General features: G+C 38.0%; 1 protein-coding gene across 2 annotated transcripts in view; it reads right to left on the bottom strand.

Moving 5' to 3' along the window:
* The window catches only part of NOX4 (NADPH oxidase 4), a 111,999-nt gene that overhangs the window by 54,077 nt on the left and 38,568 nt on the right, over positions 1-19,354 (bottom strand). For both annotated transcript variants that reach the window (XM_051779254.1, XM_051779253.1), the window contains exon 12: positions 13,009-13,069. In XM_051779254.1, coding sequence (XP_051635214.1) covers positions 13,009-13,069 — 61 coding nt within the window. The remainder of the gene's footprint in view (positions 1-13,008; positions 13,070-19,354) is intronic.

Genomic DNA, 19,354 nt, shown 5'->3' with positions numbered 1-19,354 from the left:
TTCTACTCCATTTCAACAGAACAGGTGGGACATACCAGCAGATTTTGGCCTAGCAAAGGATGCCACTACAGACACATTATTGCTAAGTACATCTCAGTTTTTTGTGCCAACTACTTTCTGAAACGTCACCCTAAATTTCAGTAATTCAAGTATTCAAGGCCAGGTTGGATGGGGCTTTGAGCAACTTGGTCTAGTGGAAGGTTACCTGCCCGTGGTAGGGGGGTTGGAACTAGATGATCTTTAAGGTCCCTTCCAACCCAAGCTATTCCATAATTCTATGATATAATTAGCAAGTCCGCTTATGAAAAAAAAAATATAAATAGTAATATTTTGTGCTGTTTCCATTGATTGCCACCTTTGGATAAAAGTGAAAACGCATGTCTGTTTGAGGAGAGGGGCACAGCTGGCTCAGGAGACAACTGTCCCCACAGCATGCAGTCAAGACACTGCTGTAGAATAAGCTTCAGACATGCTGGGAAAGTTAGATGCTGGCTTCCCTTAGTTGGGGCAAGGATGGAAAGAGAAAGGGAAACGCTAAGGAAATAGGAATTTGCAAAAAAAGATGGGAGTTTCCTTGTTAATGGACCCTCACCCCAAGCCTTGGACTATATAGTAAGAGATTGCCCATTCCTCACCAGTCCAACTGTAACCGTGAACGATGCTGCTTATCACTGAGGCTTTACCGAGGTTAGTAAGCATAACTTGGACTTGCTCACAGCCGAGTTGTGTGAATACCTACATGGTAGGAGCTAAACTGTTCTCAGGGTCTGTGCTAATGGCCAGAGGGAAACCTGAAATATGCTGAATACTGTGCTTGGAGTGAACAGTGCTGATAGACACCCTGTGCGGGAAATGCCTGTCCAGCCCATGACTTAGCTGAAATAAAATGCTAGGAATAACAGTAAGGTTTCAAATAAGAAACAAAAGAAGAAACAGGGTACTAAAAGATTCAACTGATATCTAAAAATAATTTCCCCTGTGTTTTCAGCTGCCTATCTCTTTCAAAGAACACACACAAATTCTTTAAAAGCACTCCTAGTGCTAGTTACACTAAAGCATAACACAGGATAATGTGATCAGAGCTCAGCTGGATCCTATTTTCCATATAAATTTTGCTAGTCAGCTGGGGATGATCCATCGGGAAGAAATGTACATTTTTTCCAAGGATCTAATCACATCTGAGGTTCCATTTCTCATAACATCTCTCAAAAGGCAATATCAAAACCTTAGCAGGAAATAATTTGAATAACTGACAAATTAAATGAGCCATTAGATACTGGTTGCTTGGTTGTTGGTTTTTTTGGTTTTGTGCGGTTTTTTGTTTTATTTTTTGGGGGGGTGTTTTTTTATTTTTGGGGTTTTTTTTGGGTTTTTTTGGTTTCTTTGTAGGCGATAAAGTGTACTGCACATGAGTTATCAGGAAGTGTATCTAAAGTTTGGTTTAATTTCACCTGATTGAGTAATTCTGTTATTTCTTCTTACATCTGAATTAGACAAGTCATTTTTGAGAACTTAAGTCAGACAACTTCGTGAATATAAACTGCTACATATAACCTAGTCTGGGTAGTTTTCATTTATTCTTAATTAATAATTTCTTAAAAATACCTGTATTTGTTCACTTAGCACTAGTTTTTGTGTAGATTTCCATCTTTCAACTCATCATCATGGCTAGGCTTCGCGAACAAAGATTTGGGGAGGGCTCTATAACGCTATAAACATAATGAAATACTAAATAGACATTTTTACATGACAGAAAGTCTCTTACTACTCAAGTCAACAGAAAAGGTATTTCCAGCCTTGAATGGGAGAGAAAAGCTGAAAGATATTACTATGCAATACTACATTGATAATTATTCTCTAGAACAAAGAACCAGTGGTTTAACGTGATTTAGACCAAACTGTAAGGAAATGGTTTGGCATATACTTTTCTGAAAAAGTGATTTTGCCAACTGTGTAACTATACACTGTCATTAGATATCTATCTTTTGATTCTTTAGTTACCAGTCATGACCTGGCATATAACAATACATCAATGCACCATCACAAATTCATCAATACATAATGGCACAGAAATGATAAAATTGTCTGCATAGAGAAATGGTACATTCTGGTACATATATGCTGAGAAGCATGGGAGATTTTTAAAGAAAAATTAATTCTTAACAAATTTTCGGATTAATGAATTGCTGCTTTATTTGGAAACAACAAAAATTATATTTTCCATGCTTGTTAATAATCGGGCACAATTAGCATAATCTCCTCAACTAATTAAAAAAATGAAAACATCAAATAACAGAAATTATAAAAATGTCTTCCTTTAATTATAAATTTCAAACCAGTCACAGCTAAGCTTGAGAGACACTCAACTAACACAGTGTAAGTGAAATCCCTGAGGGAAAGCCCTGTGCCGTCAGCTGGCACCAGTCACTTGGCAAAGCACGGCAAAGCACCACAGCTTCGACTTTGAAAATGTGCATGGGTGTCTGGCATTTTCCCTGAGGAAATGGCACTTACAGTGTGCTTAATGAATAAGGGAATATGCTAAATTTATGACAAAAGATAGTCCTTAAAACTGCTTGTCACAGTGAAGAGCACAAACTGCCCACTGATTTATTTTAATTTCATATATTATGAGGAGGCTTCTCAGAGGCTGTAGGTGTGCTAATTACCATTGACAGTACAGTAAAATCATCACAGCAGCCACTTCAGCAACACTCAAAATAGCCAATAATCTCTGAAACTCCTCCTTTCCCCAAAATTCCCCTTCCACACTGAAAAATGTGTCAACAGCACTCAGGAAATACCACCTCCACTAAGTCCATCTTTGTTCAATACATATTAAAAAAACTAATGTGCCTATTTGGATCCACAACTTTCCAAGGTCTTTCCCCAGCAGGAAAGCATTTTTTCATTAATGATCATGGTATTTACTACAGCATTTTTAGTTTTACTAACATTTCAAGTGATCTTAAAATTTTTTGCTTCCAGGTAAGTCACAAATCACCAGTCATCCACTGGTTATCAGCTTCTATATGCAGAACAGGGTCCTGTCAAATTACTAAAAACACAGTGATGCTTTCTGTAAAGCATTATCCAAATTTTACTCTCCGTAGATGGTCAAACATTTTCAACCAAACCATTGTTTATCTAGGATATTGAGATTTTAAGAAAAAAAAGTTATTAAAATGTAAAAAACACATGCAAATGCTGAAAGCATAGGGATATATGTGGGCACGTATATATAAATAAAATGCAGCACTTCTTGAAAGTCACAGTGAAGTTTTCTCACAAGCCCATCTCTTTTCCCAGCCAGAAACTGCATTCTGTCTGCCAAAGATGCAAGTGTTTCTCTCTCCAGGAGTGAGACCATGGCATATTACAGTAAATATATCCTAAACTGGGAACCCAGCCAAGAGAAGATAAAGAAAGCTGGAGACATACAAATCCTAGGAGGCAGCAAGGAGAGCATTTACAAGTGATATTTTTGGCTTTCAGACAGCATTTTTTACTATATTAATTTTTTTAGAAAAAAGTAATATTTCTCTATGAAAAACTTAAATTAACTTTTTTTTAAAAGTGGAGGTATCTTCCATTCATTTACTAGGCAATTTTATTGCTCATACTTGTCATGGAAAAACTTGCTTTCAAAAAGTAGCTGGGACTGTTATTTCATTCCCTGCTAATTGCTTTGACTTCACTGCCTCTTCATCAAACCTGCTGAAGGCATTGGATGCCTGAAAGACAACCTGTTTTTTCCAGCTGCTTCACCTGATCTAATAAAAGATATTACTTTTCCCTGCAAAACTTGCCCCTCATGGAATATTATGTCATTATAAGGTACTTTGGTTTAATCTGCTACAAGTGTCACAAACTACATAAATAAGAAGTGTCATGTTATCCTTTTTGAAACAAGCTCTGGCACTTCATCCCCATTTTGAGCAAGAAGAGCTTAAAAGAAAAAAAAAAGAGGAAGAACAGAAGCATGCCTGAGCTGCAGATATGTTTCACTGTCAGTGAAACAAAACACATACTGCACACTGCCCGTCAGCTGCTGCACTTCATACCAAATGGCCATTTATTGCTGTCACAGCACAGTCTACTCCATGTACCACAACGGGCACATTTGCATTTTGAGAAGCAATTTCCAGACTAGGAATTCCCTCTAACAGTTTCTCCTCACAGCACTTTAGTTAATACTGAAATAAGTGAATCCTTTGTCTCACTAAGAAATGCCACATGCAGCACATACTTCAAGTTTCCCTCAAAATTGGGATGCACTAGCAATTAATTTACCTTGCAGCATCTTAAACCTTATAGAGTTTCTGCCTGGCTGCCTTTTGAAATTTCAAGTCCTGATAAAAAGAAAAAATTTGGGGTGTAATTATAAATTAATTTAGTAGACTGACACTCATAAAAGGATGCCTTTATTTTAAAACATGGATTGCACTGGCAGTCTGGCTCCATTCCCATTAGGAACTTGCCTCCATGTTTGTGTTCTGCCTTCAAATATCCACATTTCAATGCATTATAGTCTAGCACAGAGCTGTGATTAGTGCGTAGTTTCGTATGTAGTTTAAGTTCGCATAAAACACATAGCCACAAATACTTTAAGATAAACTCTTTTGTTCTGAGCAGATATCAAGATATCTATTTGGAAAAGTTGTGGAAACTTGTTGTTGCTCCTTTATCTTGACATGGAACTTGCACTGAAAGTTCTAAGGTTTGGTTTGATTTGTTCTTTAAAGGAAGAGTTTAACCATTTTGAAGCTACCACATACACTGGAATCCTATTTTTGCAGTTGATAACTATACAGGTGGTTGGTGATAGATTTTTATTAATAATATTTATGACTTAATTGGATCAATCACCAGGGAAGGACTGGGGCAGAAAAGAGCTATGGCTGCAATTTGCCCCTTAAAAATTCTTGGATCACAGACTGGCTCTATTTCCTCATAGTGAAACCCAAATTCTCCAGCTAGTACTTGATGCATCTGAGAAACAATGCATTTACAAAAGTCAAAGGACAGGATGGAGCAACAGGAAGGGGTGTGTGTGGCACATGAACGCAAAGCTGGGTTGCAAGGGACTGTAGGGAACTGATTCTAAAATTTGGGGTGTTGGATTTGTTTCCCATGAACAAGGCCAGCACTGATTTTAATGCACCTTGGAATGGAAAGCCATTTTGTAACTAACAATTGCTGTTTCAAGGATGACTGAAGCTTAGGGTGAGGACTTGCAGCTGGCAAAAAGTGGAGTAAATATACTTATAGAAAGATGGAGAAAAAATAATGCAACAAAGGAGATGGGATATCCTAACTAGAACTTCAATGCTAATATCATGCTAACAAGGAGCTATATAAGGTTTATTGTGAAAATAGGGTGACAACGTAATTTGACCATGTTATTTGATCATGATGACATTTGCAATGTTGTGAGAGTTTTAATTAACTCCCACAGAATTAACTGCTGTGCACAGAACAAATTCTGAGCAAGTGATGGCCCCTCTCCCTTCTGATCCAAGCTTAGTCAGGGAACCTGTAGAAATAAGCAAACAGGTAGGAGAGACCAAGGAATAAGGAGCAGTGCAAGGTAACAAGGCAAGTCAACAACCATGATTACCGGTGGTCTTCATGGCAAGAGAGAGCTACACTTTAAATTGAATCACAGCCCAAAGCAACAGTGAGACTGCTATTGAAAGGCAAGCCCACTTCTGCATTTCAAAGGAATGTTAAAAGAGGAGAGCATGCAGAAAGCAGAGCCAAACAAATACAAGGTCTCAAAAGCTGAATTTAGTACAACAGATAACCAAATGGAAAGTTTAGAAGTACCATGCTCATTTTCTGTATTTGCACACAAAGAGGCAACCACTAAAATGTACACAAATTCTGAGAGGTGGTTCTTGCCCTGAAACAAGGAAAGGAGGAAAAATAATAAGAGGAAAAAAAACCCAAACCAAAAAAACCTCAAACAACCAAAAAAAACCCCAAAACCCAATAAAACTCAAAACCCAACAACAACAAAAAACAAACAAACAAACAATCAAACAAAAAACCACAACAGAAGAAAACCAGTAAGTTTTGTGATCATCATAAAGTTGAGCTTCATTTTCACGAATAGCACAAAAAGAGCCCATGAACATCCCAAGGTTGAAGCTGAAAAATCTGCAGACTATTTCAACCTCAAATTCTGGGTTTCATTTATGTTAACTTCAGTACAGAAATTATTCTAAGAAGTTATCAAGCATCATGCAGGAGTTGGGATCATATAATGATAACTGTCCCTTCTGATCATAAAGATCATAAATATCAACAGTTCCTACAGAAGTTTTCCTATTATATGTTCTAAATCTGAAATATATTTTTCCTCATTAACTACATCAGGTTTTACAATCTGTTAGAAAAGGATCTCAAATATTTCAAATCTACTTTTATGATATTTTAACCAGCAATTTTTATTTAAACTGTGATAAGTGATAATTCCAAGTCTGAAGTGCCTTTGCATTTTTCTTCTGTCCTGAAGGGAGAAATCTCAATAAACTTGGAACAAAACTAGGCATTTGGTAAGGATTCTTCAGCAAAATTTGGATGGCATCTAAGGGAATCTATTGTCCCCTGAGAAATGCCAGCTCTTCATGCATGTGAGCCCTCCTATTTCTCTAGAAACCACTACACACTGGAGTTCACACAAAGGAACCTGAAAATCTAGCCAGACTTGTATATTTAGTGCTTGAAGCAGCTGTGTACCTCTGCACAGAAACTATATAAGAATGGGACTTCCCTAAGCAAAGATTAACAGAAAAAGGGTGAAACACAGGCAACTCCAGAAGACCAACTTTGCCTTCTTAAATAAGCAAACACATTAATAGTGATTGCAAAACCAGAAATCTTCCTGGCAGTCCACTAAAATACATGTCCTAAAGATCTATCTTGTAATTCTATTATCAAAATGGAAAGCAGTTTTTTGCTTTTTTTCACTACATTCATTCTGATCCTATCAGATGCTACATGTTAATGTGCTCTACAGCTTTCACTCATGTAGTTCATGAGAGTAATGAAAATATCTGAAGCTTGACAAGAAATCCTGCAACTGTGTGTTCTTGTATCAGTTCTTAACTACAGCAACATCCACACATCCTTTGCATATTATATCAAAGGATAAAAATAAATTTACATCACTGAGCCATGTCATTTTCTATAATCATTACATGATTAAAAAGAACCTGAGATATGCAAAAAGGTGGACGTTTACAAATAACAGGATACATGAAGAAAGGACTTCCGTGCAGGAGAAAATTTCCTTCAAGGTAACTTTCTCACCAAAAAATCTTTTTCCCCTCTAGTGATAAAAATCATTAACTGTTCAAATTGGATTTGACTCAAGTTACACTGTTTTTGGTACTAAGTCAGCTGGAATTCAACTAATGTAAAACAATCCAGGTCTGTAGCCAAAAATTCAGATGTGTTCACCTTTAGCATTAGTTCTTTAATAAGAGGAAACATTGAGTCAGTAAACTAAATCTGTTCTTCTTTTTCTCCAGTCTCTTAGTCTTGTCTTTTATGGAGTTTTTTTTCAGGAATACATAAAATAACTAATGAATATTAATGGCAATGAAGAATAAAATTAGTATTCTTTACAGCACACTATGGCTAATCATATTTTTAAGCCATATTAACTTCCCAGAAATGTAACTATTATTTTATTACTAATGTCAAATTATATTAAAAAGAAACACAATTAAACCTTTTTAGCACTCAATTCTGATATCTTCCTCAGAAGTGTAAGTAGGATTCCCTGGCAATATAAGAATTGTTAGTCATAAAATCTAACAGGAGAAAATAACATCTATCTCATCTCTGTCCTCTTCCAAAGCCACACACTGATTTTGCTGGACCACTGGACAGCATCACATCATTAACACCTTTACACCCTGCCAGGAACCTCATGGGAAAACTAAACACAACTAAATACATGTTACTATGGAATGAAAAAGGCCCAAATCAAACAGAGCCTTGAGATAAGAGCAAGAGTTGACCACCTGTTCATCACCAGTGAGCAGATATTTTTAAAGAAACTCAGTAGCAGTTACAGTGAACCTGGGACAACCTTGTCACATCCTGCAGGCTGACTTTGTCATCTTACCATTCCTTCTTGTCATCTTCTACTCCACACATTCCTCCAGTCTGAATCAAGATCTACTAACAATACAGTAGATACTGACTGAGTGATCCACTACTTCAGTACATCTCAAACTGTCCTCAGGGTTACTGGAAATGAAATATCACCTCTTTGCTAGATCCTATACTTGCTGATAAATTCCAGGTAAGCGCAGCAATGCACAACAAGCCTTGGGATGATTCAGGCATCCTCCAAATCAGGAGCTGCAAGGGCTTAACAAGGTCATGCAGATACTCCCAACAAGCCCTCCCAGACTAGAAAGTTTAAATCATTCTTCCTTCAGAGCCACTTAAAAAGTATGCTTATTTTCTTCTAGTGAACATGAAAAAAAAATCCTTAGCCTCCAAAATTGCAAACAACCGCCTTCTTTTTTTTTTCTGTTTAAAAATAAGAAAATTGGGGTGTGTACTGTTTGCTGTCTCAGGTCTTAATCCACAGGGAGTTAAACAAGGTCCATACTTTCATACATTTGCCATGTTCTGGAAAATTGTTGTTTTCAACTGAAAAATGGTTTGTTTGTTTTTTCCCCCTGAAACTTCCAGCTCTAAATATGGACCTTCCAGAAAAAAGAACTGTGACAACATCTGACAAAAATTTCCATCATACCACGTCAGGATTCAAAATAAGGCGGTCTGTACCTAAATGAACTAGTGACCATGCATATCCTCATTTGTAGCACGAAGAATTAAGCAAAGATACATCTTTTCTGATGAGACTTGGAGTTTATTAGGGTGATGCAGATCGGTGCCCCATAATCTATCTGTTCTCCCTGTAGCTGGACAGTTTCAGCACACATCACCACCTCCCACTGCCATGACATTTAGTAACCTATAGGACACAACTATCAGATTCAATGGGTGCTATTAAAGTGCGCATACGGCATTCCCACAATAAACATCATGCTGCTCAGGACAGGCCTTGTGAATGTCTCCAGGATCATGCACAGCTACACAGCAGGATGATGTCACTACTACAAGATAAAATTACTGTAGAGCATAGAACAGCATCAGTGCTCTAAACACGGTCTCACATCAGTTTGTACCAGCAACACACTGCAACATAACAGCAATGTTTTACTGCCTTGAGGCATGCAGCTCACCTCAACACCTCTGAGTGCTCTGTATTTGTTTTCCATAAAAACATGCTGCATGGCTTTTGAAGCCTGTTACTTCTGCATCATCAATATCACTTTATGTCTCACACCCTGAAGCTTATCTAGTGAACGAGATACATTGTCTTGATACACTGCCGTGTTTTTTTTTCACTGCTGTCAAGTTGTTGAATGCAAGGCATGGCCCCTGGCCTCTCTTTTCCCCTCCAGAGATGCCAGATGAAACATCAGCTTTAAAACTAAGCAAGCAGTAGTACTTGAGGCAGCAGCAAGGACAGAGGAGGCAAAAGGTTGATTAGATGACAGCTCTGAGGACAAACTAGACAGAGAGACAAAAGAAACCTAAAAAAAACCCTTTTGTAAATACCAAACCAACAGTTGTCTCAAAGCTGAAGGAAAAATAGGTGATCACAGAGACACAGGAGAAGCAGAACAAAACAACTATTTAGAGGGGAGGCCAGGAACAAGATCAGCTTATTAGCTCAGCCATGGATCTCACAGCTCTGACCTGTGTATGAGTCATTGTAGGGCCCTCAATGTTACTGTATGATTTGAAGCTGCCATTCACCAGCTCAGCTGGGACAACTGCCAAGCAGTCACAGAGGAAGACAGGCTGACTTAGCTCTGAGCCATGGGGCTAACCCAACCTGCACGTGTGCAAACACCACAGGTCAGATGATGGAAACACACTGTAACTCGGGTGTCTAAGTACTGACAGGGAATTAAGCTGTGTTCTACAGCCATGGGTTTCACAGTGCCACAGAATGTTTTGCTAATGCAATAGGTTCTGACTTAAGCAGTCACATGTCAGTACGAGTACAGTAATTATATGATCAAAAAATTATATGATCCTCTCTTTAGGGAGATCTATAATAGCTGTTCCAATAGTCATAATACCCATGGCATATGGCAAAAGACAGAAGGAAAAATCAAGTTAGGAACCTTTACATGGGAAAAATCACAACCAGTTGTCAGTTAATTAAACTAACTACCTCTGAGGCAGTGATGTATATATCTAGACTCTTAACAATGATTGAAGAGAAAAAGGCATGCTTGAGGCCTGGTTTGACTCATCCAAAACTAGACACATAAACAGGTCAGAGGTCTAGAAAGGGAGCTATGGGAAGTATTTCAGGTGAAACTGTCTGCTACGAGCATCTGAGGGCACATTACAGCAATACCAGTGCTTGTGTGTCTGTTTTCTGAGATGAATATGAAAGTTAAGCACTATACAGTTACCAATACCACCACAAAACAGGTGAGAAATAGAAGATCTCAGATTTGTATTGAAAAAGGAATGGGAGGAAAATTTTTGCCTTTATCCAAATCTGCTTCTGAAAAGGGCAGATTCTGAGCTCTTCTAAGCTCAGATAGCACCATTTCATTTGAGTGGTGAACGAAAAAGGGGATCTGAGTTACCATTTTGTTTGCAAAGGTCTCAGAACTATCGCTTCTGAGGTTTCTTCCTCTTTACCCTACTTTTTCTGTCCTACATTTTTCATTATTCAAATAATTTATTTTAAAAAGCAAATAACGCTATTGCCTGAAAATCTACTAAATGTGTGCTCCTATGCAAAGTGTTATTTCTAAAGTGACTAACTTTTCCAAAAGTCACTTCTTTCAGCTTATTCGATTGGAAATTAAAATGATATGTACTGGGATTTGGGCAATAAATGACTTCCCATCAACAGCACCTTCTCATCAGTAGCTGAAAATACTATTACACCCCTTATCTTTTCTCTTGACATACAGTTGCTTTCCCAACCTACAAAACAAAGTCATTAAGGCTACAAGATATTCTAATTAATTTTCAAAACATAAGACTTTGTGTTAAGAGACTTGACCTGAAACAACTTGCAGAATTGGTTTGCCAGCAATCTGTATCCCCACTCCTGTCCTTACAGCTCATGGCAGGAAATTGCTACTTCACCACATCTCCCAGGTGCAGACAGCAGAAGCTAAAGCCATCCAGAGGAGAAACTAAACAGTTCTTCTCTGCATTTCAGGACAGGTCTGTGCTCCTCTTGCATCCTTTTAATTTAGGTTTGTAATTGAGTTCTCTGAAATAAATCGCTAAGTGTCTTTGGTGTCAGGTATAAACTGTCAGGAATGTGAAAATGTGATACAAAGGAGAATTTTAATAAATAGGATAAAGGCTGAGAGAATAGGTCATGAGAAGAGCTCAAATGACAGTATGTCTCAAAAAAACTCCTCCAATCTAATATCCTGTCTGCAGAAGCAGCCTTTAGAGCATGCTTAAGAAGGATAATAAGGAATGTGTAAAAATATAATAATCCTTCCTCAAATAGTCAGCAGATTAGAGATCACTAATTGTCACAGGGCTTAAGGGAGCGAGTGACAACACGGCTCCATGGTACCAATGCAGCATAAAGAGTTGGGTAAACCATCTGCTTCTCAACAGCACGTTTCACTGTGGGAGAGATCTCTCTCTCTCTTTAGCAACTACTACAATAAATGCTCTCTGTAATGTGACAGTGTCCTGAATCTCATACAGTCCAACATAGGCAGACCTTTCTCTCAGTGCAGACTATAAATACTGAGTTGGCTGAATAATATTTAAATGCTAATAGAGAGCAGTTCATACCACAGAGGTAATCAGAAAACTTTAAAGATGCCACTTATTTTGGAGAGCTCATTTAGCCATTACTTTTCCATTACGCTCTCCCAAATAGCCTACTGCCCTCTCCCATCTAGAAATGCTGCTTAACAACAAAAGAGCCATCATTCTGAGGCAAAACAGAGGCTAATTGCGCCCATAATCTGCCCCTGTCTAGCCAACATCCTATACTTCAAGCAAGAACAGAAAATCAGGGTGATTATGAAACATATGCACATATAGCATTGCCCTCACAACTTTTGCCTACTGAAGTCTTCCACAGGCAAGTACGTAGCCAGACCAGAAAGTTCAACAAATATTCACAGACTTATTATCCCTGCATCGGTCTAATCCTTTTTAGGGATACAAGCTCATTTGACTCAATTCCACAAACACACAAACTGATACAAATTAACACGGAAAATATTTCTTCATAAGAAATGAAGCAGACAGTGCTGTGTATTTGTCTTCCTTACAAGGAAATGCTATGCTAAGCAGGAAGAAAGTCAGCCACCAAGGAATAATGACAACTATCACTTGAGCATACAACTGTTACAGGGAGCACCAAATTACCATTCTCCTCCGTGGGGAATCCTGGCTTACACCCCTGATCTGGAGGACATTCAAAGAGCAGTGGAAGAGCATGGAAGAACATGAAAGCAAACCTGTAATCTCAGTGTACCATAGGCATTAATTAACCTGGCTGCCATCCAAACTGCTGGCATCAAAATCCGCTTATCTGGAAGCTGCACATTTCAGCATTTCTGCAGATGCTACTACACATAGAGGTACTGCACTGTACAGGGGCAGTGGGCTACCCAAAAATAAGAAAAAGAGGCAGAAATGAAGGAATACTGAAAATTATTACAGTGCAATCAGAAGATCTGTTAGTAGTTGGAAAAACATGTTATCTGAAGAAATGGCACATCTGAATAAAGCAGAGGTTGCATCAAGAATGTAATAAAAACAACTTTGGAAAAACAAGCATGAACAATCTCTAGAGAGAATACACCACAGTCAAGGAGCAATTGTGCTGGAGCCAGAAAGGGAGAACAGTTCAAGTAAAGGTATTTCTCTCTGAAAAGGAATTGTTTTTCTACATACCTGTCCAGTCTCCTACTATTTTTACGTGGACCCCAAACGTTGCTTTGGTATCTGTAGGGCACTAAAAATATTAAATATATTAAGGACCACTTCTGGTTAATAAAAAAAAACAAAAAAAAATGCATTCAAAGTACAGTTGTTAAGACAGAACGTGGTGTAAATAGGTCATTCCTGAGCAGCCATACCAGCAGCCATACCATTTAAAAAGTAAGTCTATCATCAATACAGTTAGGGAAGTCAAGCGCGTCTAGTCTCCAATCAGACTTAACCCTTTCTTCTGGTCACAGAGGAGTTTTGATGTTTGCTTGGGGGTGTGATTTGGAACAGTCCCTTCACTAAGTGTTACTCAGAAATTATACCAACTGTAGGTACAAAAGCATGGAAATACTCACTCTACTATCAACACTTATCACTCATAATCGGGAACCACCCCATCACTCCTATTTCAAGGCTTTTAAGAGATTTCTGGTTCTTGAACATCAGAGTCCATGTTTTCAAGCTGATCATTCTCACACAACTGATGTTTTCCTCTAAATGGAAACTGAGATTTTGCTGCACTCCACAAGAGCTTACAGTTTGCAAAGGAAAAGCACCATATTGTGTCACATCATAAAAATAACTATCTAGCCACCATTCTCTCACTCTGCACATACACCCTCACCTCAGGGCTATTTGTTTGCGACTATTAACACAGGAATGCTATTATTTACAGTCTCATCCACATCATGGTATCTAAAAACCTCCAGACAAGCCAAGTCAAAGGTTTTTGTTTCTTGTTAGCTACAGGGGCATTTCAAATGCACTGCCTGGACAGCTTTTGCGGGTATACTAAATAATTGCACACATAAACAGGGCAAGTAACTATTACTCAAGAAAAGATTCAGTGCTTTTCTTCTATAAACCAACATCTTTGATTTATTTTTTTGATAACAGATAGTACTACTGAATTTTGATACCTTTCTTAGAACCTGTTAATGATTGATTAGAGTTCCATCATAAAACCAGTACTTAACAGGTGATGTTCCTGTCTCTCTTTTTTTTTTTCCTACTGCTAAAGACAAATATGAGTTCTGAGGAAAGGGCTTAAATTCAAGAAACACATCTATATTATAAATAAAAGAGGTCCAGGTAGCAAATCCAAGCACCAAATACTCAATCAAGCACTATGCTTATGAAGACACTTGGCTCTGTTATGGAACTTTGCCATTAGTGTTCCCAAGATAATCTGTTGTGGAGTGCAAAACAACTGACCTCAGGACTGAGGGTCGGTTCCTTATTTAACAGCAGACAGATAAAAGGTTAGTACTATCTACACCTCGGCAAACCTAAACAGGGAATACAAAGTCCCAGCTAGTCACTCCATTTTCCTGAAGGGGAAGAGCACTCTTGTTAAGATTGCTGATTACTAAACATACTCATATTTAACTTCTTGTCATCTTCCAAGTTTTCCTATAAAAATGGGGTAAAGAAGCCTAGAGTCCCAATTATTTCAGCAAGTTTCAGACTTCAAAAGCAAAACGACATTAAGGGAGGGATGTTCGCAAACTTCACAAAATGAGGCCATGATTTGCTATGCCTAGTTGCAATGTCTTCCTACAAAAATATCAAAGACCAATTCTCCATATAAAAGCAGGTAAGCAGCCTCTCAGGTAGAAAGTTGTGTACTGGCAGTAAAAAAGGTCTGTTCTCCTGGAGGTTTCTGTAAGAGCCTTTAGCAGGGTTTATTTTTCACTCTGGGCTATTGCACAGCTCTCTGTTTCACAGGAGGTTGACTGATTGTCTTCTTTTAACTATCCACAGTTCCAGTTCAGTACACCTTCTATAAAATTGTCTGTCATTTCCTCCTTCCATGAAGTTAATAGCAGAATACCCCTTGTCTCCAGCAAGAACAGGTTCAAACCTTTTATACTTTACATTACCCTTGCGACTAACTCCTTTCTGCACTACTCTAAAAAATTATCCAATAAAAGTGAGATTTATTTCTCTTTAAACTGTAGGAAATCTATTTTGATACTTATAACTGGATATGAGAGCTCCTCAGAGAGTTCTGAAAAAATCTTGTTGTACTGCTAAGTCTTACCAGAAGAAACATGCCCATATGGGCTACATGGAGTGAAATGCTCCCACTTCAAGAGACAGAAAGCATATAGATGGTCCAGTGAAGGGCCACCAAAACAATGAGAGGATTGGACAACCTGACACACAAAGAGAGGTCAAAAAGGGAACTTGCTTGTGCAACCCACACAGGAGAAGTCTTGAGGAGATCACTGTCTTCAAAGAAATCAAAAATAGCTATAGAGAAAATGAAAGTGCTCTCCTGTCTTCAGCACCATGCATGGAAACAGGACAACAGACCAGGAACACAAGTTTGTTCAGGGGAAATTTCAGAAAAATATTCTTCCTTGTGGAATAGGCAGAGAAATGGTAGAATTTCTCCTGCTAATTCAGCTTCACGTGACTCTGAATAACCTAATCTAAAGCCCTTGCACCAGAAGGTCAAGCCAAATGATCTCCAGAAGCCTCTTCCAACTTTAGACTTTCCTATATACTTGTAATTATAACTTTGAAATTTGTATTTACATTTTTTCCTGAATGGATCACTTACTTTCCTCTCTCATCTCCATGAAGACAATTAAGTTTCCAAACTGTGGCTTTCTCAAGACTGTTAGAGAATATATTGCAGCAGCTTAAGAAATATTCAAAGACAGTTTTTCAAAAGTTTAATCATGGAAGTGGGTAAACTTTCCTATGTTATTAACAGACCACTTGGCATGTGTAATGAAGTGAAAATATTGTCTTATATATTTAACCTTCTTCATGAAATCACAGAATCATATCACAGTTGAGACTAGTAAGCATCTCTATTGACCAGCTACTTCAATCCTCCTTCAAGAGCAGGGTCTTCAAGAACAGGTGGCCCAGGACAGTGTCCAACTGTGCTTTGAATGTCTCCAAGGATGGCAACTCTATAGCCTCTCTGGGCAATCTGGGCTACTCTCACAGAAAAAGTGGTGTTTTTCTTAGGTCTTGATGAAACTTCCTGTATATTACTTTGTGTTGTCCTGTCACTGGGTGAGCATCTAGCTCTGTTTTCTTCACTCATCCCTTAGTTCCCACTCTCTCAGCCTCTCTTCATATTTAGAGATGCTCCATTTCCTTAGTCATCTTCATGGCTCTTTGTGCTCTAATACGTCCATGTCTCTCTTATACCAGTGAGCCCAGAACTCGACACAGAGATTCAGATATATCTCACCAGTGTTGATCAGAGAAGGGTCACCTCCCTGGACCTGCTGGCAACAGCCAGCCTAGTACAGCCAAGGAAGCTGTTGGGTTTTTTTGCTGGTTCATGGTCAACTTAGTGTCCACCAGGACCCCCTGGTCATTCTCTGCTGATCTGCTTTCCAGCCAGGCAGGTCAGAGTTATTGCCTTGTTCAAATAAAGGTGTATCAGTGGCCTCAGCAATGCATCATGCCCTCTCTGCAGCTGTGAACAAAACCAACTAAAATTGTTTTTAAAATGTCTTCTGGCAAATAACATTTGGACTTCCTCATGCTGCTTTTAATGTGGAAGCCCTAAGAAATAATTCACTGTATTGTGTTGAGAGCTACATGCAGCCCCTTACTTTTTCTTTATTGCCCAGTAGGAAACTGTAAAGATTAGTCATTCTTAAAATCAAAAAATAATTTCTCTTAGTTCCTTTTCCTTAAATAAACCATGTTTTCCAGACAGGTAAATCACTAACTTGAATAGTCTGTAATGAGAAGGGACAGTAGACATCATTAAACTAAGGGTCACAAGTGCTTTTCAGTAGTCCTTTCCAGATTTTGAAGAGTTAAATGAACCTTGTTTGCTGCATTCATTTGATTAAAATGCTATGATTTGCAAATTAACAGTTGCAGATAGTGTAACTATTCAAGTTATGTTAATTTTATTCTAACTTTAAGCAATATATACCTTTTAAAAGTGAAAGATTTTACAGGCATGAATGTCTACACTAATCAGGTTACCTGTCAGCATTTGGCCCTCCTCCAAAAGCAATTGAAAGCCAAAGGAATTCTGTTAAATTGAATAGGAGTTGTGCAGATTTACACCCCAAGAGAAACTAAACTATGTTCTTAGCATCAGTAAACTGGTAGATTTCCCCAGAGCTGGTAATCCCATGTGAGCAAGTTTAAAATGCCTAATTTTATTTTATTTTTGTATGTATTTTCATATTCAACAGAATTAGAGTATCTTCATCATCATCATGGCTAGGCTTAACGAACAAAGATTTGGGAAGGGCTCTACCCACGTTTGTAGAGTATCTTACACGTAGATAAAAACTATGGAATATAGTTTATTCTATTCATAAAACACCCACTTTTCCATGTATTTTTTCCTTTTTTTTTCAAGTTAACTTGGAATACAAATGCAAGTTATCACATAAGAATTTTGCAACAATACCTGGAGAACTTCATGCTTATAAACCACCAAATTAATTACGCTTGCCAGTAACTACAGCTCTACTATCTATCTCTATGCTGAGATAAAATTTAGATGATAATTTCAATAAACTTAATAATATATAATGCACAAGATTAATACATACTTGAAATGTATTTTTTTAATCAGTTTTACATTGTAATCATGGTTCTAAGTTGCCCACTGCCTTGCATTTTTATGAATATAAAATGAGCAAACTAATTACTGTTAGATCACAGTGATAATACCTTATACCCACTATAGTGGCCTCGCATTGCACCAGTGGGGGTTTAGATTGGATATTAGGAAAAATTTCTTCACCAAAATAGTGGTCCAGCAGTGGAACAGGCTGTCTAAGGAAGTGGTGGAGCCACCATACCTGGAAGTGTTCAAAAGACATGTAGATGGGGACATGGTTTAGCGGTGGACTTAGTGCTGGATTAATGGTTGTACTTAATCTTAAGTGATTCCATGATTCTATATGGGTACAAAAATCTGCTCTAGGTGATGAGCAATGGAGAAATCTGCATATGAGAGCACAACATAAAGCAAATGAAAACTATGTTATAAGCATCTGTGCCTCCAACTTAGAATACCCTGAATATTTAACATCACTGGTATCTACTCCCAGTCAAAAATCAAGTCCAGAACAAGAAACAGGACAAACCTTACTAACATTATTTTAATGGTATTAAATAATATTCAATATTTTAAAACACTTTTTAGGCCTTGGAGCGCATGGAGTGTGGTGAGTCAACAGAAAACTAGCAAGAAAATAGAAAGTTAATTCCTGAATGTATCCAGTTCTTCTGTACTACTCTTCCATGAGAATTGTGAAGCCTCTTTGGAGAGATGTTAGGTTTTGATTACAGGCTGTCATGGAAATGCTAATGCATGCACCAAGATAGCACTGCAGAATATCTGTTATCAGAAGAAAGGAGATGAAAGAGATGCCCAAGTTACATATCCCCATGTGGCTCTGCAAATAAACCTCCTTACAAGTTCCTGTGGATATACTGTTCTAAGTCTACTGCACCACAGTAAACACCATCTTCTGAATTTGGTGCTGTAGTAGGTGGTCTGAATAGTGCCCAAAGCTACAAAGAAGATCTGTGGCACAGCTGGAAGAACAAAGTGTCTGATTTGGGAAATTAAAAAGCTCATTGTGGGGTTTGTTTAAATAAAAAGAAACTCTTTCAAAGAAGGCTTTCACTTTGAGGAAAAAGCCATGATATGATCCTATTATGGATCTGCAGATATCCTGGCCAGGACTGGAAACACTACAGAGACCCCATTTCCATGCTACTGTCTGCCAGGGTGGACCAGTTGCACTTCAAACCCCAGTTCATTGGCCCATCCTTACTCCAGACTCAGATGAACTCTTACCCAGAACAAGAAAACACATTAAAGACTTGGCATGTTCGGAAAAGAGGTAGAAATGAGGGGGGAAAAAAAGAGGAACAAGACACAACCAATGTATTTTCCCTCCTGTAAAGGGAAAAAAAAAAAAAAAAGTAAAAGAAATAAAAGGCTTTCAACATCGTCAACTGACAAGAAAATGTGAACCTCAGAAGCTCACTAAGCTGTAGCTTGTCTGGTTTCATACAGAACTGATATAAACATTCCTAAAATGATTCACTCTGACATCAGAAAATTAACAGGAGTGATGACAAACACAGGCATGCTATATAAAGGTAGCCAAAAAATAGTAGCTAGGCTTCAGTCTAACTCATAGGAGGTGACCTCTGCTACACTGGACTATCCCTGTTTTAACTAATTAATCCCATAAGAAGCAAATTTCAGAGGAAAATGAGTTACTATGTGGAGTTATTCTTTTAAACACATTTCCCCCTCAAAGGCTTGGAGATTTACTAAAACATCTCT

This window comes from Manacus candei, unplaced genomic scaffold, assembly GCF_025592945.1.
Source record: "Manacus candei isolate 608988 ecotype Guabito, Panama unplaced genomic scaffold, ASM2559294v1 h1tg000014l, whole genome shotgun sequence".
Taxonomy (NCBI): Eukaryota; Metazoa; Chordata; class Aves; order Passeriformes; family Pipridae; genus Manacus; species Manacus candei.
This window is presented reverse-complemented; position numbering and strand designations above follow the sequence as displayed.